Source organism: Cyprinus carpio, chromosome A10 (genome assembly GCF_018340385.1).
Source record: "Cyprinus carpio isolate SPL01 chromosome A10, ASM1834038v1, whole genome shotgun sequence".
Classification (NCBI taxonomy): Eukaryota; Metazoa; Chordata; class Actinopteri; order Cypriniformes; family Cyprinidae; genus Cyprinus; species Cyprinus carpio.
Window position 1 is genome coordinate 10,658,843 of NC_056581.1, and position 25,163 is coordinate 10,684,005.

At 37.1% G+C, this 25,163-nt stretch overlaps 1 protein-coding gene across 1 annotated transcript in view; it reads right to left on the reverse strand.

Annotated features, from left to right (window-relative positions):
* LOC109107146 (mediator of RNA polymerase II transcription subunit 13-like) overlaps positions 1–16,928 on the reverse strand; it is a 72,406-nt gene extending 55,478 nt beyond the window's left edge. Inside the window, exons 1-2 of the mRNA XM_042765161.1 lie at positions 16,335–16,928; positions 11,491–11,725 (exon numbers count right to left, since the gene is read on the reverse strand). Coding sequence (XP_042621095.1) covers positions 11,491–11,725; positions 16,335–16,400 — 301 coding nt within the window. The 5' untranslated portion in view covers positions 16,401–16,928. The remainder of the gene's footprint in view (positions 1–11,490; positions 11,726–16,334) is intronic.
* Positions 16,929–25,163: the final 8,235 nt, after the last annotated feature.

The window sequence follows — 25,163 nt, forward strand, 5'->3', positions numbered from 1 at the left end:
TTGTGTTTATACCAGCCAGCCGTGGCATTTTTCTGAAGCGGATCTCCGTGCTACTTGGCTAAAAATAGTCTTTTGTTGTCACAGCGTGGAGGACAGAACAAAACTTCACTGGCCGTAAAGGATAAAGGTAACAGAATGACTTTATAATTTCATAATGACTAAACAAAGGGCGCCAATGTGAGTATGCACACTTTACCTAACGACGAAGAGGAAGTAAGCAGACGAAGAAGATGCAGAAGCAAGATGAACGTAGAGCTGCTGGCCTCATTGTTGTCTGAACACAAAGGGCTTTATGAAACGCATGATCATCGTCCCGGTGTGTACGAGGCTTTACTCCTTTCAAACTTCATCTGGAAAGTCACCGTTTCTGTCACTGCAACTTCCTGATCAGGCGAACGAACACACACACGAAATCATGTGCCTCATGAAAAAAAAAAAAAAAAAAAAACGTAGTTAATATTTGCATCATTTATGATTTATTTTATCCAACCACGACCCATCCTCAAATAATCAGAATGCATTTTTATTACGCGACTCGTGGATATAGGAAAAGCTAAATATGTCTGTTGTGTAAATCAGACGGACTTACTGAAAATGCTAATTCATTCTCTGCTTTCATGATTCCAGTTCGAAGCAAACGTATATGTTCCATTCAAAGTGCACTGAAGTGTGCGAGACGTGAATTTAAAATGTATTTATTTACAGAGGTATATGATGTCACTTGTCCGTGTGTGAAGACGTTGGCCAGCACAAATCCATGAATGAATGTTCCGAAGTAAAAAAAACAACAACAAGTAGAGAGCAATGAACAATTAGAAAGCAATGAACACTGTGCCATCGTGTCAATGGGAACACAGTTCATGCACGGAGCTCACTTCTAACGAGCTGATTATCTGAATTAGGTGTGTTAACAAAGAGAGGCATGCAAAATATGCAGAGTTGGGGGGCGCGAGGACTGGAATTTAGAACTGCCGGTGTAGAGTAGCACTTGTTTATCTTTTCTCCGATCACAAATGCAGACATGGTTTTATGTTTACAACGCAACGTGTAAAAACACAGTACAAGTCATTATAATAAGTAATTATGTCCCCACTGGATGCAACAAAATGGCTTGTTTGTAATGGGTTTTATTGATTTTGTCTTGTCACACCGGTGTTCTGACTGGGACACGCATCACAGTTAGTTAACAGAAGTTAACAGAATCGGTATCGGTAGATCACCATGACAAGAAATTGGTACTCTGTAGGCATGGGCCGGTATGAGATTTTGACAGTATGATAACCTTAAGCAAAAATATCACGGTTTCACGGTATCACGGTATTGTTACAGCTCTGAAATGTTATTTTTAAATGACTGGGTAAAAAAATTTATTTTGTTTTGGAGCAACATACAGAATATTAGAAACAGTAGAAATAGTTTATTTTTTTTATTTGATTTGTTTCCTAAAAAGAAAAAAAAAGACCTTTATTTACACCTTTATTTAAACTAAATCTGTAATGAGTTATTTAATATTAGTTTTATAATTCATATCACTTAGTTATATAATAATAATCATACACATAATTAGATTTAATAATAACCCAATCTGAAGCAAAAACAATGTTCTGACAAGCTTTGTGAAATTATACTACATGCCTGAATGAAACAAACAACAGAAGCTCTGCATGAGATGCATATTCACTCTCTGACAGCAGAAGGCGCCTCTGGAACACCAGATACAGACCAGATACAGCGTTTCCATGGTTACCGCTGTAAACAAACACTGCTTTAATATGAACTATACAGAGACTAGATGAAAAGAAAATACCACGTAAACTTTTCAGAAGACAGTCAGCTCCCCTCAGAAACACATTCATATAAACCCCCAAATCAGTATTGAGGATTTTCTTCCAATAGTTCATGCATCATGAACAGTGAGTGATCTGCCTGCTACAGGATTTTTCTGTGCGTCCGTGTTAACGGGCGTTTTCACGTAAATGACATTTTGTCCAGAACAGAGAGTTGCAATAAGGCAAAAAACAGCCAGTCGGCGATCGCGAAAAGGCCACCGTATACTTCGGCCGTCCGCGCACCACCAGCATTACTTTATTTTCATCATCAAGAGGGCTCACGGAGAGCCGCGCATCCTGTGGTACTGCGCATGTGACGAGCACATCTGTGGTTGAGTATACTTTTGAAAGCTGTGAGGACACAGCGGTGCACGAGACTGAAAGGAACGGCGAATGTGAAATGTACCCGGGCCTTAAGTTCCGGGGGCAGCTCCTTAAGTTCAACCATCCTACACACACGCGACTGATCGCTCGCTCACACCAACAGGAGGAGGAGGGGTCAGTGTTACTCTCTACACTGCACTCAGCCTGAGAGATTCCTACTCTTGTCATACTGAAGTAAACACGGAGGACATAAAGTAAGCAATTATGCATTTATTTATAGTGTGATCTGCTGCAGAAGCCAGTGAAATTATGTGCAGGTAACATGAAAAATAAACACAAGGATGTGACAGAAGAGAGCAGTTTTGAACTTTTTATAATACAAGCCTTATGTTTTGCTTGTATATAGAGTTGTCACTGCAATACTTATGAGTTCTGACATCATTGTACTTCCACTGACCATCTTTTGCAACTGTCTTGACAACTTTGGGTATGTAAAATCGTTCAAGTGACTCCCATGAGCTCAGAATCGTGACGAATGTTGATCTAGAGTGACAAAGTCACAGGAATTCTGACATGACTGTTCACACTGCGGTCACGTTCCAAAACATCTGACCTGTATCGGATTTAGTACCACATATGGAAGTGGCATAAATCAGAATTGAAAAGATCAGATTCCATGCGGTTTGTGCTGTTCACACTGTCATGACAAAAACTGAGTCACGTGTGAGGAAAAAAAAAATCAGATTTGGGCCACATTTGCCTGCAGTGTGAACATAGCGTAAGAGTACAGTACATTCAGGTCATGCCTACAAATTCAGCATAGAAGATACATTGTGGTCCAGATCATAAGGTCAATCAGTCAGTGTGTCTCTGCATATGGTGAAATAATCACAGACTGAATGCATCTGAAGACCTGGAATCAGGCCAGAAGGCAAATCTATAATTCGTTGATGTCTTCTGAAAAGGCAGCAAGTAGCACAATTAACTTTGAAAGGATGTCACTGATTTGACTAAAAGCTTGGCAACAATGAAACACCTTGTCTTTTGTCAAAGCAGAAAGAGAGGCAGAGAATGAGAGAGAAAATGAGGTGGTTTAGGCTGTCTCATGCATTTTTCAATAACCTAAGTACAGGGCCAGCTACTTTTATACCTGTACACAGACACACGCTCTTGACAGAATCACTCATGGTAAGAAATGTTAACCTCAGAGTCCATGAAAGTCTCCCACTTATGCAACATCTAAAAAAAAAAGTTATCACACAAAAGGCATTGATCTCTTCATACCTACCATTTAAAGGTGATAATTTCTTAAAACCCAGTTTAATACGCAAAAGACACCAATAAATATGCCTCTGGCCTTACAATGGAGTATTTTCCACGTTTTTTGCCATTTGGTTTAATGATGTAGAAATGGCATAGAAATTACACACTAACTTTTTTGGATGACAACCTTGATTTAAAACGGTATGTTTTAATATGAAATCTCAGCTACAGGTAATAAGCATGTTCTCAGATTGTAAGATGTCATGATGACATCAAGATGATGGAAAACTTATCAAGGCATCACTGTCACTTCCACTTTCGATAACGGCAAACCATGCGTCTCATTTTTTTATATAAACAGCTGTAAAATCTGCTGTTGTGAGTGTCAATCGCAACTCACTCCTCCTTTAATCCAAACCACCGTGTTCACAATATATTTACTGTGGAAAGGAGGCACCTGGTTTCTATCAAGTGTTCCCCATGACCTTGTCTCGTATGGTCTAACTACTGCCCACATACAAAGAGAGGAAGATAGCTTACAAAGAAACAAGCACTCAAAAGACTGCAAGACTGCACTAAAACACCCTTGAAATATAAACACATTAAGCTTGGAGAGCAAAACAATATTAAGGTATAATTCATAATAAATGCATAAACAGTTCTGCCTCTAAAGGTATATTTACATTATGATAAATGCATATTCAAACAGAATCTACATTAAGAGTGCACATTAAATCTTAAAATGTTAAATGCATGCGTGATTGTTTTTTTAAGGGTAAGATACTGAAAACTTTTTTTTTTTTTTTTTTTTTTAAAGAAGTTCAAGTTATCAGAGAAAACAACTGAATCGACTTCAGGACAACACCTGTAACAGTATAACACACAGAGTAACACACAAACCACATCATTCCCATAGTCTAGCCAGGGTAATCATGGGTAAATTTAGTTAAATATAAGAAAGAAGGTATCTTTAAAAAAAGATTAAAACGGAACTGTATTTATTAGATAAAATATATTATGTACATACAGTATTAAAGCACAATAGGCACCAAAAACAAGAATAAATGGAAAAAGACCCAAGACTATCACTCCTAATATTGTAAATAAATAAAAAGCAAATGATTTAATAAAATATTATTTATACATTTACATATATACAATATAAAACTTTATTATTGCAAATATATGAATTCCATGTGTAGAGAGAGTGAGAGAAATACTGATCACAACCAGGAGACCAGAACATGCTGGTCTTTTAGCAGTTCCCTGTATTATTCAGTACACTAGCAGTGAGCACCATATTATCATCCCTCAAACACATGGGCTCATAGAAGCAGGACAATGAGCCCTGCCCCTTAGTGTAGAGCTGCTCCCTACAGCCACAGGTTCCTATGCAGGAGTCATTAGATCAGCTGTAGGGTCATTAAGCAGAGAGATTAATGTCTGCTCAACCATTGGCCCCAGGGGATTGAGCCAGACTTGGGAAGAGCCAGAGATGTGCGCTACAGGAGCCTCTTCTCTTTCTTCCTGCTTATTTTCTCTGTTGTCTCTTTCCCCTCCATCTCCATCTTTCTTTATTTCTCTCTAGCTCATCTTCATCCTCTGCTGTAATCGGTCTTCCCTCTCTCTCTATATGCACCTCCATCCCTTCCTCTTCTCCTTGTGCCCTTGGCTTTCCTTTCTTTATTATTTGCTCTGGTTTGTTCTTTGTCTCTGAATTTGAGAGCAGAGCATTACAAGGACCAGAGAGCTTCAATTACTAATTAATGACTATTTCAAAAGATGACAGAAGAGGACAGCAAGAAAGAGAGAAATGCTAAGAAAAGAAGCATAAAGATGGAGGGAAGAGAAGGCAGGGCTCCCCCTCTTCATGGGTTTAGAGAATTAATTAACAAAAAAAAAAAATTAACAAAAGCCTATGCATCATCAGGACAGGGTGAACAAGTCTGACCACACCATAGTTACAGCAGCACAGATACAACAAACAGAAAACTCTAGGAGCATTACAGAGACCTATTAATGAGAACAATAACCATCAATACTTATTACAGCCAATACCATTTATGACATCTCTACCAGTTCTTATACTATGAACATATTTCATAAATTATGAGAATTAGCACTTCTAGTTTGTCACCAAATTAAAAAGAATTTTTTAGTTATGATTGGGTCAGTTTAGTTATGTGCTGCTCATAAGTTTGTGGTTAGTAAGGATTTTTTTTTCAACAAAGACGGATTAATTTTATCTTAAGTGACAATACAGACTTTTATGTTACAAAAATATATATTTAAATAAAAAGGCTGTTCTTTTAAACTTTCTGTTTTTAGAGAATAATGAAAAAAATTATCTAAGCATTACCAAAAACTCTGTATTGGTACATCTCTACTGAAACTGCTTCTCATCGACTGTCCAAAAACCACCATAAACAGGTTTAAACCAGGTTCCTTCCTGCTAAAAGGGACAGATAATCATTGATCTATTTCACATGTCTGCAGGTCTTGACCATTAACACAAACACAAGCAACTTTCAAGCACAATGTAAACTGATGTTTGCAAGCATTTCTGGTAAGGGCATAAAATAGATTGTTATTGACAACAGCAATTGCACATTTCAACAGAAACAACCAAAGCCCTGCATTACAGAAATAACACAGTCTTGCAACAAAGCCCTTTAACTGTCAAACGGCACAACAAAATTAACGGGGAAAAATACAAATCAGACCTCACCTCACACACGCGGTGAGAAGAACAAAGAGGAGCATTGCGCGTTATGCCAAGCAGCAAACCACCAGCAGTGTAAACCAACCCAAATCTTTCTCCTTCAATAAAACAAATGAAATAACACCAATTTCAGGTGACCTAGAAATGTCTTTTTTTATCACTAAACAGAATGTGTTTGTACAAGACCCATGCTGTTTTCTGGTAGGCTTCTGGCGCAACGTGTGACTTTCTGATCATGTTGCTTGACTGTTATGGTATCCAAAGTCTGTTTAAAACTGAGGAAACGGCGGAAGGTTGGGGGAAATTGAGAATGACAACAACGCACCTTCTGAAGCAAAGGAACTTGTATTATTTCCTTTTGTATCTGACATCATTTCCTGTTGGAGGCAAAGCTCTCCAGCCAAGGGTCAAAGTTTGAAGCAAGCCGAGGATTTACAAATGGCCTTCCTAGGATGAACTCACAACTGCCCCTACAGTCTTCAGACACGCAGTGATGTCAGAGAAAGCCAACAGCAGACATCATCTCCTCCAGCGCACTCAGTTCTCTCTGTGTCAATGGGATCCAACATGTTTTCAAAGAACCTTTTCTCTGAGCGGCTCAGCTCTGTGCCCCGAGGGTTCACACTACACACAGCTTGCCAACAGAAGATTCTTGCTCTTAAATGCACGGCTCATGTGCCTGACAAACAGCTCCAGTCAAACCACAAGCACACCACCAATGTGCCTAAGAGTCATGGCCCACGTGACACCCGGTCAAATACTAAATAAAGTGCGTTCATCACAACTTGTGTCATTATGTTGGTGGGAGACTCTCAGAGGCCAATCTGTAATTACTGCGTCTGATGGGCTCTCGACTGCTTCAACTAACACTAGCATACATATTAAAGGTCCAATGTGTAATTTCTATACTACGTGGTACAGTTAGTTTTATAGTGGCCCCACACAGCAAAAACTTGAGACTGACCCAAAACAGGTTTTCCCAATATTTTTGACTATTATTAATGAATGATTGGATAGTTGTCAAACAAAACAAAACAAAATAAATAAATAGATAAATAAAATTTCAGTTGTAAAAGAAAAAAAAATAATGGTGATAATAAATAAATACAATTTGGTTGTGAAAAAGTAATAATAATCATTAGAAGTAATAGTAGTAGAATATAAAATTTTGTTTTAAAAGACAAAAATATAATAATTTTGTTTTGAAACCCATTTAAAAACATTTTTAGAGCCACTAGTGCCTCACAAAACACACTTCATCTATAACAAATTTCTGTATACTGTCTTATGTTGTAAACTAATATATGGAAGACAGTACTCTATTAGTAAAGACAGCGCTCTCCTTTTTCCTCAAATCATAAATTTAAACATTTAATTTACACAAAAATGTCGGTATGACTACGAGCCTTAATTTTGCAGCCTGAAAGCCCGTCAGCCTTCAGCATAATGGGTTATCACCAGCAGCCGTCTTTGAGCTATGCCGTAAACAGGTAGCCCTCGCGAAAAAACCCAGAGGAGGAAGAGAGAGAACGGGAAGAAAAGGAGAGGGAGAGAGAAGCTGCCAGCACAACTCGCACCACAGGGAGACTGGCAGACGGGAGAGGGAGCAAGAGTGTGTAGCAGACGAGTGTCAGAGGAGGAAAAATGAGGAAGAAATGAGCCCTACAGCAATTACCCTTACAGACAGACTACAGCTCCTTAATTTCTATGCAAAAAAGATCAGAGAGAAAGGAAGCAAAGGGAGAGAGAGGAAAAGCAGAAGGGAGGGAGAAAAAGAGACAGAAAGTAGGAGGGAAAAGAGACCTTATTCATGTCTCGTTCTGTGGATGCCCCTGGATAGAACCGACATCAGCAAGCGCCACCAACGGGAACAGAGAGCAGGAAGGGGGAGGGGAGGTGATCGGACATTTACATAAAAATAGAGGGCCGTGGTCTACCAAGGAGATGCTCATTTACTCCAGTGGCAGTTCAGTTATTCCAGATCATTCCATCACATAGCAAGCGCAGCGCTGGGATTGGCTCTCTCCCGCGTTACACTCAGAGTCGGGTAAAGTTGCCTCTCAAACATCAGACAAATGGCCTCCTGTCTCATTACATCTCAGAAACAGCACTGCATGTTTTCTTCCACTCACTCTGTGATTAAATACAAGGCTTCAGAAGATCCGTCAAGTTCTTCTTTCACTTGCTCTTCCCTTGGGACGGGAGTGATTAGTTAGCAGACAGGAATGGCACTTGCCACAAAATTGTAAGACTTTTAACAAGCTGTAGATCTGAAGAGGAGGTAAACTATGAGAAGGAACAAACATGGATGGATAAACGTGGAGACACCAACATCTGAGCTAAAACAGCCCCAGACAAAGCCTCTGAGTTACACTATTATATTAACATCCAATCGCAAGTCGGCCAAGATGAATACAAATGTAAACGTGGTTTAAAATATTTGTGGATCACATTATTAAAACCACACTCAAAGTAAAAAAAAAAAAAAAAAAAACGTGACCACATTTTAATTGTAATGTAAACACTAATGCATCCCAAACTACTTACTCAACTAAATTAATAATGATGCTAAAAAGATACATTTAAACTTCAACAGTTTAAATGAAAACACTTTAAAAGAAAACCATCTGATCAGGAAAAAAAGCCTGTTACATCAAATGAAATTCAGTTAATACAAGAACTTGACTAAAATATTTGAAATCTCTTTAAAAATGTGTAAGAAATGGAAAAAATGGCTGCGCTGCTTAAAATTCAGCTTTACCATCATATGAATAAATTGCATTTTAAAATATATTAGCATAGAAAAGTGTTATTTAAAATTTTTATTTCACAATATTACAGTTTTACTGTATTTTTGATTAAAAGAAATGCAGCTTTGGTGAGCGTAAAAGACTTTCAAAGACATTTTTAAATTTCTTACTGACCCCAAAACTTTTGTGTATGGTACAGTATGTTTTGACTATCAGCATCAAGTAACACTGCCAAAATATGTGACAAGTGGTCACAAGAGATGTATTTGAGATGCATGTTAACACCAGGTGTAAACAGAGTTTTAACAGCTGAGACAGAGTGGAGAATATGGTGATACAGCTCTAGCCACCATGTCTAATGCAAATCTTCAGATTTTCAAGCTTTTATGAGTCTCCTCTGTGATGTATTTTTATAAGACGACTTAATTGTGGCAGGACACATGAATTCCAGGCCATTCACTTGCTTCTTGAAACCTTCTGAGACATGCGAGACATGTAAACCGTACAACAGAAGTGATAGTGCCATCTTTCACTCTCTCTATCCCCTTTTAAAGTCTCACTGGACCTGCTGTTCACTGATCCACACCTCCACTGCCAGGGTGCTAGAAGGGATTTAAATCAGGTGCTCTGTGGTCCAGCGCAAGCGAATATATTTACACGTGTGCATCTTAAGAGCTTTAAGTTTATTGCATCCTGTGGGTCTCCGCTGTGTTTGTATGAGAGCCAGCAGAGACACGACTGCATGTGTGTTTGTGAGAAAGACATCAAGAAGTGTGTCAAGAGAGATGCTGAACGAGCAGCAGGTTCACACGTCTGTTGCAAGGAGAGAAGGTCAAGTGGTTTATGACCCTGCTGATCTCAAGACGACCGCAAGCATAACATTTAGTCCTGAAACACAGGCTGCTTGACACTGTATCTGATCCTGAATTAGATGAACAGAGAACCACAAAAACCAAAAATACCAACAAAATAAAAAAACTAAAATTAACCCAACAAACGAAAAACTTGAAAAGCACTCATCAAAACACTAATAAAATGAAATGCAATTTAATCTGCAATGAAATTATCACTTGAATAAAGCTCTTCTGACAATTTTCCCCTACACCTTATGAGCAATTAAAAGACTTCCTTGACTTTTCTGGCTGTACACGATCAGTAAACTCTTACCAAATAAATCTTTTAGAGCTAGGTTTAACTTGACAAATTTATGATAATTTTCCTTGATATTTCTAGTCTCCAGAACTGTGTGAACCCTGTTCTGGAGACCAACAATTGAAGAAAGAAACAAGAGGTGTCAAGAGGAAGAGAGAACCATGTCTGACTTCTCCTCTGAGAGTCATGAGGCACAATTGGGATGCAGCCATTATAGCAAACATCTCCACAAACGAATGAAAAATACAGCAATATCTCTTGTGGAGAGGGATATTATAAAATGGGTGAATTGGTCATTCTTTTGCCCATAAGGCTCCATTTCTGTCCCTCCTCCCGCACAATGACCGGTAATGAGTGAGGCTCAATAGACAAAGGAAAAAAATAAATAACCTCTTCCTATTTCTCTATATCATCCCATTTTTCTTTCCTTCTGTTTCTCACTGTAAAGAAGGCATGAATAAAGATGGGGCATCTCCTTGGTCCATAAAGGAAAGGTGAAAAAACAGGGAAAGAAAGAAAGGTGGGAAATGAAAGCTTTTCCGCAGACATCCATGATGCTCTCTGCTCGTTCATGCTTCAATGTTTTTTATTATTCAATCCTTCAAAGAGCTTAAGAAATAAAAATGAGGCAAAACTTCTTCGATATTTCCTATTTCTGTCTTTTGTCTTTTATCAAACCAAGGGATTTGCACTCACACACATCGGATGAGATGTGACGGCATCACACAGACTCCACTGCCCTGTTTCATACAATGCAACACTAACCCAAAACAACAACAGCTCTCAGGTCTGGGCTAGCAGAGCGAGTACTGATCTTAAAAGAAAACAATTATAAAGGCATTTCACATCATTCCTGCCACACAGATCTACAGGTGATCACTTCTACAAAGATTAATCAAACACCTTCAGACCACTCGGTTCAAACACAAGCAGAAGGCTCTTGATCTATTTTTGTCACTCTAACAGCTCTTGTAAACATAAAAAATATTGTAGCATGTATAAACTTAATGGCACAGTTCTTAGGTTTATGCGCAAGTGACAGACACTGACTGCTAAACTGGGACTGTAGAAACAATAATCAAAGATCTTTGCTTGGGCCTACGGCACATTTTGATGACAAGTAACTAAAATGCACATGCAAAGAGTGTGTGGGTGTGAGAGAGGAAGGAGGAGGAAGAAATTCAGAGAGACCACAGTCGATAGAGAAAGAGAGATCTAGTGGGCGAAAAGGAAAAAAGAAACTGAAAAACGCAAAACAAAAGGACTTTTCGTTAGAGTCAGTGAAACATGGCGAGCTGCTTACCTAGACAGCACGAAAAGGTACTTTGTGGTGCCATAATACCACATCACCACATCTATCAACTTGATACAAAAGCACCAGCACTTGCTATCTAAGTTGGCAGCTCACTAGTTTGTTTAGGAACAAACTTAGTTGCGCTCAAAAGCTTACCTGTCAGTTCGTGGTGGATAAGCTCAGAGAAGTTGGGATCGTCACCCCACCAGAAAAGCCACAGTTCCCGGCGTCCCTGCCTCTGGCTCCGCCTCCACACACTCAGCACATCCGCCTTCAGACAGCGGCTGAAGCTGCAGAGGATGGGGTCCTCCTCGGTGACCGGGAACAGGATGGGCGCCGAGGTTGGACCTTGCCACACGTACCTCTTCCATTTTATCCCCGTCAAATCAGCCTGTGAGAAAGAGAGATTGTGTTAGCTTTTTTCAGTAAGGCTGCTCACCACTGTCAAAAAGACACACATATTAAGCAGCAACTAAAAGTCTTAGTGCTGATCTATTATCTGGTTTTAAGACCGAAGATAAACGGTATTGATGTGATGGAACAGATCCTAGACCATCAGCGCTCAAGCTATGAAATTCTTAATGGACCCCAGCCCAGGAGTTAATCCTGCCTTAATGATCCGCTGTGTGCTCAGCCACATTCAGACCGATACAGATAGATCAGAAAAACAATGAGTGAAGCACAGGATAGATAAAATGGCTTAAAAATAAGTGTTTTTGAAGACCAAAGCAAGCAGGCCTTTAATACAAAAAAAGCAAAGAAAACAGGAACAAAAAATATGGAAGGGGATAAAAACAATCACATTATCAGAGCGCAAATTAACAAATAAAACATGGAGTGATGTGCACATCCTTAATTGACTTGGCAGGACAGGTCATGCAGACCTCAGCTTTTATAAACCCGGACAACTGCATTTATAAAGTGAACAGAACAAAAACAACCATTAACTCTTATAATCTGAAAACCCTAACCACTGGCAAGCCTAACGACCAGGGGTGCTCCGATTGATCGGCTACCAGTTGCTATCGGCCAATAATCGCTTTAGGAAGTTTGATCGGCCGTCTCTGTAAAGGCCGATCTCAAGCTGACGACATGCCAGCATGCTGTGAGAGATTTGGCATGACATGCAGTGGCACCGTCTCAATGTCTGTCTGTCTGGCACAGGTAAAATAATTATAATGCTGAAGGTGAGGTACAATTCATATTTATTAAATAACTAACAAAGTAATTTGAAAACTTTGTAAAATTTCACAAACAGCGCAAGTGAATCACCGCACACTCTCTTTCCTTCCCTCTCAAAATGCGCAAATGGCTTCAAATTACCACATTGTGTCTGCACTTTAAGCGAGCTGCAAACTGCACAGTTGACACAGGAATTGTCACTTGCACAATCGAGGCAGTGTCGCGTCATCACCAAAGTTTAAAATTTGCATTTCTTTTTAAGTTTTGCCAGTGTTTAAACCATTTAGCACTCGTGTGCTCTCCTAGACATGGTGCGCTCATGCACAAACTCAAAGCACACACACATAAGGCTGCCTCACATACAGTTCACAAATTCCTGCTTGTGCTGTGTGTAAGCTATTGTGCAGCAATTGCCCCATTGTGAAAACAAAAATACACTGCATGATCAAACATATACTAGGTGAGATAATTATATCTTTTTTTAAAAATGCCTTAAAAAAAAAAAAAATGCCTAGATAATCGTGATCGGCTCCAAAAAACCTGATTGGAGCACCCTTACTATCGACTGTGTTTTTCTCTTGTGTACTGCCAGCTAAAAACAGAGATGGAAAAGACAGTTGTTTACAGTTATGTTCACGATAATATTCATTTGTGACAAAGTAAAACTTGTTGCAGCTGTTGGAAAATATTTCCATCTGACTTAGGAGTGCAGATCAAACACCTGCAAAATATGCAAAGAGAACATCTGCAGAGGATGCACTAAAAAAAATACAGCAGCAAAAGCTGTTACACACTTGTTACTGAAACTAAAAATGGGACAAATCAAGCGGTCGAAGTTTAGACCGTTGACAGCTGACTGTGGGGGGGGGGGGGGGTCAGAATGGCCTTAAAAGCATAAAGAAGAAATTGGCAGAAAAACAACATCAATAAAAACAACACCATTAAAAAACAACATTCTTGTTTTCCAAAAAGAAACTTTTTTGATGGAATGTGATATGGTTTAAAATTAGAAACAACCACAATATGCAAAAACAAGAATGGAAAGATTGTTTTAAGGGCAGGAGTCATGTTCGGCTTGTAGAATCTGGCTCCTTTGACTTTCCACTTAAACTTGAGTGGTTTGCTGGGTCATGGCCCTCCACATAACTTCTTCCTTTGTCACAACATCTCTCCTTCCTCTCTCTCCCTTTTTCACTAGAGTTTTACAAGAACTCTTCTGAGCGCTGCCAGGAACGACAGCAGATGCTTCTCAGGAGAATCAAAGCAAACAGCTGAGCTACAGGTGAAGTGACACCAACAACCTTCTTGAGACGCACTCCATCTCATGGCCCGAAACTATTGGATGCTTTCTCTGTTGCTCTCGCTCCCAAGAGATGCTTATCAATAGCATCTGTCTCACATTGCTTCAGCCACTCACAAAAGTCAATCAGTGCCCGAAGACCAATAGCCCCTGGAGACGATCCAATGACAGGAAAATAGCTTCACATGTACTCAAGATAAAAACTGTGACTGTTTTCAATCCATTTAACTGAAAGATTTCATCTTCAAAAGATTTTCACAAGCATAACGACCTCACTAACCCAACTAGTATAACAAAACGTGAAATGTCATTCTCAGGAAGCCACAATTTATCTGCAACATATTGCATGAAAATGTGCAACCAACAACATTAAAGCTCACCTCTGGCAAACATTTTTTGTTGCTATGCTAGACATAAATAAAGTGAATAAACAAACATTTATTGGCTAAAAAGATGTTGGGTGATGTTTATTAAAGCTCCTTGCTCAATTTCAAAATCACATTTACTCCACCTGCTTGGCTAATATTATGCACTAAAACTTAGATGAGCATGTGTTATGAAGCAGCAAATGTGTGTGCTGAGGTGAGACAGAGTTTCCCATGAGCCGAGCCTTACAGTGGTGTGCTAAAATTACACCAAGCAAAACAAAACGGGGTCAAACACTTTAAGAGCTTACATGTACAGAGAAATATGCAGATGGGCTGCTCTGCATGATCATATAGCGAGGCTTTTATTATCTGAACATTTCACGGACCTCACATAAAACAAAAGTAACTGACATTGGGGGAAAATGTGAGGAGTAAAAAAAAAAAAAAAGTTGTCACACCTGTAACTACATAAAAAAGACTGAGCGCGCAAATGAGTTTCTGGAAAACTGCAACTATTCATATTCAAATCATCAAGCGATACATTCAAACAAAGTGTGCAAACAAGCTCTCAGTGGAGCCATCCATCTTCAGACAATATCAGAGATTGTGCTGTGGCAGTAATAAAACAGAGCAGACATTAAACTGGATAAGCTTAAGTTATATAATTCACAACAAGGCCTTGACACTGTTCGTGAGAGTGTGTCTGTGTACCTGTATTGTTGTACTGATCTAAAAATGCAGGGCTGGTCCATAGTAATTATAATTAGCTTACTCTAAGAACAATAAGTCAATGGGACACCAGTGTGTGTGTAAAAGTGTGTGTGTGTGTTTAGAGAGCAGAAAAGTGCAGTAAACAACCCTGCAAGCTCCAGGAATGCCCCAATCTATTTCAAACCCCATGTCTCTTATTGCAGACATGAGGTAAACCCCAAACCCAGCACTGGTTATTTTAAGCCAAACAACTGATGCGTGGCTCACACGATTCATGCAAACACATCAAAACTGTCAGGTAAAACAGGTGATCCCATAAAAAGTGCAATTTCTTCTTTTAAACATCCTTATAAATTTTTATAGATTGTATTGTGTCATCTTAAACCAATTTTAATATATGTTGGAATATAGTTTTGCCTTTAATGCAAAGTCTGTCAGTTTAATTTAGCTTTGGCTCAAGGTCATGACTCTGCAAATTGTTTATTATTGTATAGGAGAATTGAATGCATACATTTCTATAATTATCCAATTTCCAGTAATTAGTTGCTAAATATTCAAAATTAAGGTAACATGACTACTGACAAACACAATTAAATATAGAAGGCATTATGACAAAGACAATTTGAATTAAAGGACTGCACATCATTTTAATAAGTTGAAGTTATGTTGGAAACAGTTATGCATGGGATAAAACTTTTTGATAGTATTTTATTTAAAAGACTTTGCGTCCAATATTTTATTTTGTTGTTATATATGAAGAAGCAAAATGCTAGGTATAAACTTACATTAAAATCAACGATACATATTTGCCAATAAAGCAAAAAGTTGGTAACACAGGCTATCCCCATGGAAGATGATTAACATTTAAAAAAAAAATTGTTTATGTTTTTAAAAATGCATCAAGGAATGAGTTTTTCATTGCTTAAAGTCGCATATTTGAGAGACACAAAACGCACGTTTTTGGAGAATGACACAAAATAAGTCTGTGGAGACACGTGTAAACATTTATGTAAACACCGCCGAACATAAGAACGTGGAGTTTGAACTCTGAAAATAATATATTTTAAAAAAAAAACCTCCTGAAAATAATGTTTACAAAAAAATAGAAGAGTAACGTTAATTTATACTTGCACAAAGTGCTGCTAAAAAAAGAAACTTTAACTTTCATTCCGTCAACACTCTTCGTTACGTACAATTTACAAACACACAAAATCAAAACAGTCGGTTTGCGTTAAGCCATCGGCTGCAAAACATCACACACATCTAATCTCTTTAGAAAAGCTAACAAATAAGCAAATAAACAAGCTGCATGTGTTTGAATCACACACATACAGTGGGCCCTGATCCTGCTCGCTCTCTCTCTCTCCACTGAGGTTGATGTTAGCATGCTAGGCGGCTAAAAATGGCTGCTTTTTCCTTTTAGTTTTTAAATCTCTTACCAGATAGAATAGATTGGAATGGCAGTCCTCCAAGCTGGCCCCGTTCGGTACGAAACAAGAACTCATCCTTTCACTGCGCTCTCGAACATCCCATCAGCGGGCTTTCCATGGAAAAAGAAAAGGAACGTTTCTCCGATTTCGAGTCGAATGTGCACGGAATTATTTTTAAACAATCGGTGGGGGAATGGAATTCAACAGCCCCATTCGATCGCTCGCGCCTCCCGCGTTCAGCCCGAATTAGAATTTAAAAAAAGAACGGTCTCAACCGTCGACGGGGTTGTGAGGGAATAGATTACATGTAAAAACAGAGGAGGAATGTGTTGTTAAAATAGAAAAAAAGGAGAGCAAAAAGAGGCAACTCTCCCCCCTCCCCCTTGGCTTAAAAACGGTTTTAGCTTAAAAACGACTCTCTTATACCTCCTTCCCCACCGAAAGCGGTTTAAAAACGAAAAACATTCCGCGTTAAAAGCGCCGAAAGGTGACGAGAAACTACACGAAATGGCTCATTTTCATTTAAAAGCGTATACTCGGTCTGTGTTCCTGCTGGTTTCCATTTGAATTCATGGATTCCTTTCTCTAATGGCGGCCACAGGGAGAACTCTGCCTCCAGGAGCCCATTGGCTGCTCGGCGGTCATGAGGGGCGTAACAACACTGTAAGTGACGGGCGCTGCCGCTAGGGGCGCCGCGGAGCAAATACAATTACAACTGGCAGACTTTAACCCTGCGCCACCTAGTGGTCACTTAACCCATTTAATACCAATTTAAACCTGCACATTATTTTAATATTTTACCAACAGGCAAATGTGTGGAAAAGAAAACAATAAACAATAAATAAATGCATATTTCCCTTGTGTTTAACCTTTTTTTCTTTTTCATAATAATACTAAAAAAATTTAAACCAATCGCTACTAATGTCTGGGATATACAATGATTTACATATATCAGTGGTAAAACTGCATAAATTTTTAGATGTTAAATATTAAACTATTACACATTTTATATTTAAATATATATTTTAAATATTAAAAGTACCCAATATGGAATTATTAATATGTTCATGTGACTATTTACACCAGCAATGTTCAAATTAAATCAAAACAGTCTTGACTTGTACCTATAGTTGATAACTCTTTGTAAAAAATCATTAGTAAGAAACTTATTTAATAGTAACTGCACAATAAAGTTAAGCATCTCCTTGAACGTGTCCTTGCATTTTAATGTGGTTCCACAGCAAGAGCTGCATTTTTTTTTCAAGAAAATATATAATACACAGAGTGTTATAGGCGTAGTTAGACACACAGCTGGCTGAATGAGATTACTTTCACTCAAGAGTTTAAGTGAGATGTATTCCCATAAACGTTATATTCAGATGCCAGCTTCATTCGCTGCTTTTCTAATGGTAAAGTGGTGTTTGTCTGGCTGAAGTGCATTTAGAAAATGAAAACTTCATTGACGAGCAGACAAACCTATTAGCCACATTGGTGCTTCACAATAAATTACTTTAGGTCTATAGATTTGTACAAATATTTAAATAATTTGTCCACTAAATTAAACACTTTTACTTTAGATAATGCATATTTGTCAGTGCTAAAATTATGAAGGCTTTTGATGTGAAGAGGAAGGATGGATCCAAAGAGAATTAAGTGGATTGATGGCTGCACTGATTTACAAGGTCACGTCTACAGTAGATCTGTCAAAGAATGGCATGTAACATGTATGATTATTTAAATATTGACACAAAATTTAAAATCTTTTTTCTTTTTTTAAGATTCATGTTCATTTTTATTTAAGAAATTGTGATAAATTCTGAAAGATTTCAAATGTAATTAAAGTTAACTTGTTTTTATTATTTTTATGTAATTTTTTTTATCAATCAATAACTAGATTGATGCATTTTATCCGTAGACTGTCCTGTCCTTCCTTGACAGTTTCCTTTTAAAGCCACACACACTTTCACATGTTGTCACACAGGGCACACAAGACACGCTGCTAGCAGACCCGAGACTCATCAGTGGTCAGAGGAATGTGTGTTAATAGGAGTTTCAGTGCCACAGTTCAACAGCAGATCTGCTGTTTACACAGGCTAAGTGGTGATATCCTTCCTGCTCCTTTCAGCAAAAGTGGAGTCAAGGAGGCATTCAAAGGTTCAAAAAGGGTAATGTGTGTAAATACAGGAGCAGTCTTACTGCTTCTTTCAGTGGACACATAAGAATATATGCAGACATGCATTCACTTTTACACTAACACATATGGCGAACCAACGCAAATCAAATTATACAAAACAAAACATTACAATTTATTAATATTTCCATAAACTACATTACCATTTACAAAGTTTGGAATAATAATTTTTATTATTATTATTATTTCTATACTGATTAATCATTTTGTGGAAACTACTTTTTTTGGGACCTTGATGAATAGAAAGTTCAGAAGTCCTTGCTGAATAAAAGTTTTTTGTTGTTTGTTTGTTTGTTTGTTTGTTTTTTGTAAATCTTACATGGCCCAAAATTTTGAATGGTAGCATATCACAGTTTTCACAAAAAATATCAAATACTGTTTCTTAAAAGATTTTTTGAACACCAAATCAGCATATTAGAAATGTTTCTGAAGGATCATGTGACTCTGAAGACCGGATTAATAATGCTGAAAATTTAGCTTTGCATCACAGGAATAAATTATATTTTAAAATATATAAAAATAGAAACATTTATTTTAAATTGTATAATATTTCAAAATATTAGTTTTCTTTTCACTGTATATTTGATCAAATAAATGCAGCTTTGATGAACTGAATATAACTAAATAAATATAACTAAATAAAAAAAACTAATTACCACAAACGTATAACCAAAAAAAAAAATAAAAAAAAAAAAAACTTAAAAAAAAGTCTATTCTCACAATAAGCCATATAATAATTCATTTTAATAACTTCCTTTGTTTGGTCACATGTATGTAACTCATGAAGGTTTCTGGTGTCAGATCTCAGCTGCACTCTTTCCCATCATCAGGTGCATGAATCAGCCACCAGAGACAACCTGAAGGGTGAGGACCTCTCTGCTCTTCCCACCACTACAATCAGCCTAATACCCTGTTAGCTCTTCAAGCTGAACCAGAGTACACAGTAAGGGTTCATGGTTATTTTGGTAAGAGCTCCAAACCACTGAATGGGTCATTGAGGGGGTAATTGTGGCCCTGGCTGAGTTCTCCGCTGGATGTCCTTGTTTAGAAACACTGAAGGATTGAACAAGCATCTCTGCCCCTCTCATCTCTGAAAATGTTTCTGTTTGCAGAGAGGACCTGCTGACCACAGACGGAAGCTGCCTCTGACCATAAACCTCCCCTGAACCATGGAAGACCGTGTCAGTCAAGCTCAATACCTTTTCATCTGAGCTCTGGGAAAGCCTTCTCTTTCGTTGCTGCAAGATCTCACTTACTCCCACAGGGAGTTTTCAGCAGGTTGTTAGCAGGAGGAATGTTGGTCACTATTTGGTCTGTCTGTTATCACTAGAATTGGAACACAAACAACACCCATTTTCAGCCCCTTGTTTTTTCTTTCAATATTTGTCAGCAATAAAGAACAGGAAATATAAAATAAAAATATAAAAGCAACATATTTTTCTTACACTTTAAATACATACACTTTAAACTCTGCTTGTATATAAACTGTTCAGCAATTTTTATAAAAATAAAAATAAATAATAATTAATACTTTTATTCATCAAGAATACTGAAGTTGATTAAAAAAAAGTGACAGTCAATACATTTATCATGTTACAAAATATTTATTTCAAATAAATGCTGTTCTTTTTGCACTTTCTATGCATCAAAGAACCCAAAAAATGTATCATGGTTTCCATAAAAATATAAAAATATGTTTTTAACATTGATAATAAGAAATGTTTTCTGAGCACCAAATATTGTTGTTTTTACTGTATGTTTTTATTTAAAAATGCAGCCTGGTAAGCATAAGAGACTTTTTCAAAAACATTTTTTAAATCTCTTACCAACTCAGTATATGCTAATATAATAAATTCATAAATATCATTAAGCTTTGGGGGAGTCAAGCAACATGATATTTTACAACCTAAACTGAACCTAAACTGAATTTAAAAAAAGAAAAAAGAAAGAAAGAAAGTGAAAAAAATAAAAAGAAAAGAAATAATACTAAAAATGCTTTTACTAAAAAAAACCCTTTTTTTCTTCATTATGATGTCATGAATAATGCATCACACAGACAATTTTGAATTTATGCACACCTAAAACAATTTTTTTTTATTATTATTAAAAAAAAAATAAAAAGTTGCTTATTGAAGAAGAGGTGTATACAATTTATGGTATGTATGAATCATTTGTTAATGTATTTTTAATAAATGAAAGGATATGAAATTAAAATTTGCTCAGAATTTGTTTCTTACAAACATGCAGCCTTTCACATCACAAGACATTAATTGATGGACAGGAGTTGTGTGGATTATTGTGATGTTTTTATCAGCTGTTTGGATGCTCATTCTGACGGCACCCATTCACTGCAGAAGATCCATCGGTGAGCAAGTAATGTAATGCTAAATTTCTCTAAATCTAATCAGATGAAGAAACAAACTCATCTACATCTTAGATGGCCTCAGGGTGAGTGAATATTCAGCAAGTTTTCATTTTTGGATGAACTATTCCTTGAACAGAAGGGACACAAAAAGAGCATCATTTCATTGAACCTAATGCGTTTAGTTACAAAAAAGAGTGCAGTGTATTTCAGATTTCCTTGACACATTTTACCATGTTCTGCAGAATTCCACAGATTTGCTCCTCAAATCAATGCAGAAAGTCTGAAAAAAAAAAAGATTCCATCTGAGTCTATTACTTAGCATTAGGAGCCAGGATTGCTTGTGTGATACCGCTGTGGTATACAGTAGAGGCCAGGGTTGCAAGACTGCAAAACACTGTTGAACACACAGGAGATTAGCAGGAACATTCCCCTGTACACAAATGCAGACATGACAGATGATTTTGTTGTGCACCTGACGCAGGGCAAGGGGTGTTCTGCAGGGCTGCTGCCTCTCCCAGCGACACACAACTACAACTGAACATCCCTTCTGCCAAATAATCTGACACACTTTCCCTCTCTCTGCAGTCTATTGCCGTTTCAGCATTGTTAGAAATCATGTCACTCTGTTCGTCTCTCTCCCTCTCGTACCCACTCCCTTCCCCTCTCTCCACGAGAAGATGGATGAAAAGCGGCGGTATCACGGCTTCTTTTAGTTAAGCTGCAGAAACAGCATGAGATTAATAAATTCAATATGAATAGAGAGTTAATGAAAGGAGCCTCTCCCCCTCCCTTTCAGCTGTGTTTTCTGTCGTCTGAGGAGCCTGTAAGTAGCAGCAGTGAAAAGCAGGAGTCAGCAGAAACAGCCCCTGGATCGCAGACAGACTTTGACCTCTGCAGATTCCTCTGTGGCAGCTCACTCTGTCATTCCTCTGCAGTTCCTACCAATAAACACATCAACACTTAGATCTGACACAATATGGCACAATTCTTTTTTTTTTTTTGTAGTCAAAGTACAAACAGTTGTGCATGAATTGACTCCAGTATCGCATGAAGTTAACACATACATAATAATTTACCAACAATACCACCCTCCCCCCCCCCCCACCACCAAAAAAAACAACCCCCCCCCCCCCCCCCCCCCCCCCCCCCCGCCACCATGTAAAACATTTACTTTTGAGAGAGTTTATCTTTTCTTTATAATAAATAAATTGCAATCACTTTTTGTTCCAGTGAAATAATAAAATAAAATAAAATAAAATAAAATAAAATAAAATAAAATAAAATAAAATAATATGAACATTTAGGGAATCTTAAGATTTTTTTCTTTTTAGGAAAATAATAGTTTTATTTAACAAGAAGGCATTAAATTGTTTAAAGTGACAGTAAAGACTTTCATATTAAGGTTTATATTTCAAATAAATGCTGTTCTTACTGTTCATCAAAGAAGCTTGTATTAAAAAGAACTGCAATTTCCACAAAAAATAAATAATAATTAAAAAAAAATTAAGCAACACAGCCTTTTGATACAAATAATAAATGTTATTTGATCAGCAAAGCATCATATTAAAACGATTTCTGAAGGATCATGTGACACTGAAGACTGGAGTAATGGCTTTTGAAAATGGCAGTTTTGCCGAATATATTACATTTTTAATTTGCCATAATATTTCACAATATTTACTGTATTATCAAATATAGGGCTTGGTGAGCATAAGAGACTTCTTTTAGAAACATTAACCCCAAACTTTTGAATGATACTTTTGAATGATAATAACAAACACATGTAATGTGTGAAATATGTATTTTAAAAAAGTTTTAAAACTTTTTACATGGAAGCCAAGACATATTCCATCATCAGCACATGCTTAGGTAGGGGACAGAGCCCCTAAGATTAAAATCCTTTTGACATTCAGTCAAATCTGTGGTGCACATTACAGATATAGTATAAAGTAAAATTACTCAAAGATGTCAAATAAAAAATATTAAAATAGCACTTCAAATTTAGAATATTTTTTGACATTTTTGACAACTTTCTCTCGAGGGACTCGGGAACAGATACGCATCAAGCATTCTGTGGAATCCAGAAATAACACAGTGAGCATCACCTCAGCAAGCCTGCAGAAGTCCAAACATGCTGAGACGTCCACAACGAACAAGACACTGAGAAATCAGCCACCCACACAATTTGGCCCTGCTCTTCCTCAGCTCGTCTCAAAGGACGGAATCAATGACAAATGAAAACCACGGTCCTCTCTTAAATCAAAGCGTGCACACGCTGCAGTTTCCACCTTGTGTCTGGGTACAGGGGCTGCCAATTAGGAATGAAGCAGTGGGTAGCCGTCTCCTTGCCAGGTTATCCTCAAGGACAGGCGTGAGAGAGGCAGGGAGAGAGGCAGGAAGTGGGATCCATGCACTTGGATGCTGCCACAGGTTGGCCATCTGACCACAGTCTTACAGTATTTCAATATGAGACACATGCTGAATGATTTGGCATTTACACAGCCAATACAATGGGAAATCCCCAACATCCAGCTAAAAAATTATTGTAATTTAAACTGTAAAAAAAAAAAAAGATTTTAAATGAAAGTTAAGTTCTTACTCTATATGGTGAAAAAACTGTTCTAGATTTAACGGGACATTTCATGTACATTGAAAAAAAAAATGTTGAAACTTTTTTTTCACTCAGAAATTGCTAGTAAATTTCACAATGAATTAACAATTACAAAGAAACAGCAAAGAATACACTGAATTAAACATGACATTTTGAAGTATGAAAACAAAAAAATTGTTTTCTTGTAAATTTATCTTGTGGAAAAAAAATGGTTTTAATTATTTTTAAAAATACAGTGTAATTTTACAGTAAAACTGTTAAATATACAATTTTTGGAAGGAAAAATAATCTTAAATTGTACAGTGAATAAACTTAAGTCAACATTCAAGAATTGTCTGTATAGTTCTGATGGTCATTTCTGATGTTTTGTTGTTGTTGTTTTTTCATAGAAAATTATGTACATGAGGGTTTTCTGTTATTTTCCTTTTGTTGAATGTTTATTAGATTATTTTAGTGTCGTGTGTTAGCATGACTCGTATTTGTGTGTATGACACTGTACACCTTTTTATAAATTAGTATTTACCTAAGCTTGTAGAAATGCTGCTTGTAGAAATTCTTGTAGAAATTCTGATCCATCTGAACGGCAAAAAAATACATTTTTGGATAAAACAAGGGATATTTAGAGTACATTTTACAAGAAAATACTATTTAATTTTTTTGTTTTGTTTCGTTTTGTCTAATTGAATGTGTGTTAATTCAAGAAACTTGCTGTATCTTTGTAACTGTTTGTGAAATTTACTAGCAATTTCTGATTGAAAACTGAAAACTACATTTTTTCATTGTTATAAGGTGGCTATAAGTATATTATAAAGGTAAAAACTGATTTTAGAAATTTGGGCATTAAGTTAATTACATATATTCTTTTTACTGTTAATGTAATTTCAATCTGTAAAACGTAATGTTGCTACTGTATTTTTTAGGGTAAAGTTCTGGCAACCACTGTTGCATTTCTTTCAGTGTCCCACATTAAATTGCTGTAGAACTGTATGTTAATATAAAGGAGATTGTTACATTACATTTGGAGTATTTATTTTATGGAGTTGTAACTGAGGCAGGTGATGTCTTGGGTGTGACAGACTCTTCTCTTATCAGAAAGGCTAGTGGACACACACATAATCAGTGAAACACCAGGCCGAAGGAAAGAGTTAAACCGCAATAGCAAAAGGCACAATATAATGGGTGTTAACACAAAGAGCTATAAAGTGTGACAAGTGTGCGATAAACACTGATGATAAATAGTAATATGCTCTGTGGAGGATATTGCAAGGATGTGCAGTCTGACGCTGTGTGTGCGCACGTGTGTGTAAAATTGAAAACGGTTGGAATCAATATGGGTATTGTAGCTTTAGCCATGGGGAGATATACCATAAACTGTTTCTACATGCACCCTGGCAAAGCAATTTACACACTTGCTCAGTGCTTATGAATAATGCATGCTCATATCAGTGCTGCAGCAGAGCCCTGTACAGTAAGCTGCTTTAATAACTGCATGAGTAAAGTCTCCTTTGATACTAATTCATACTTAATTGATAGATATATGATGATATAAGTGTGTGTGTCTGTCTTATCCGAGTTTATCTTTATGATATTAAATTATATTTTACTGTCTGATTCTAGTTATTTTATGGACTTTACCTGCTTACATAATAAAAGCAATAATCATAATAACTA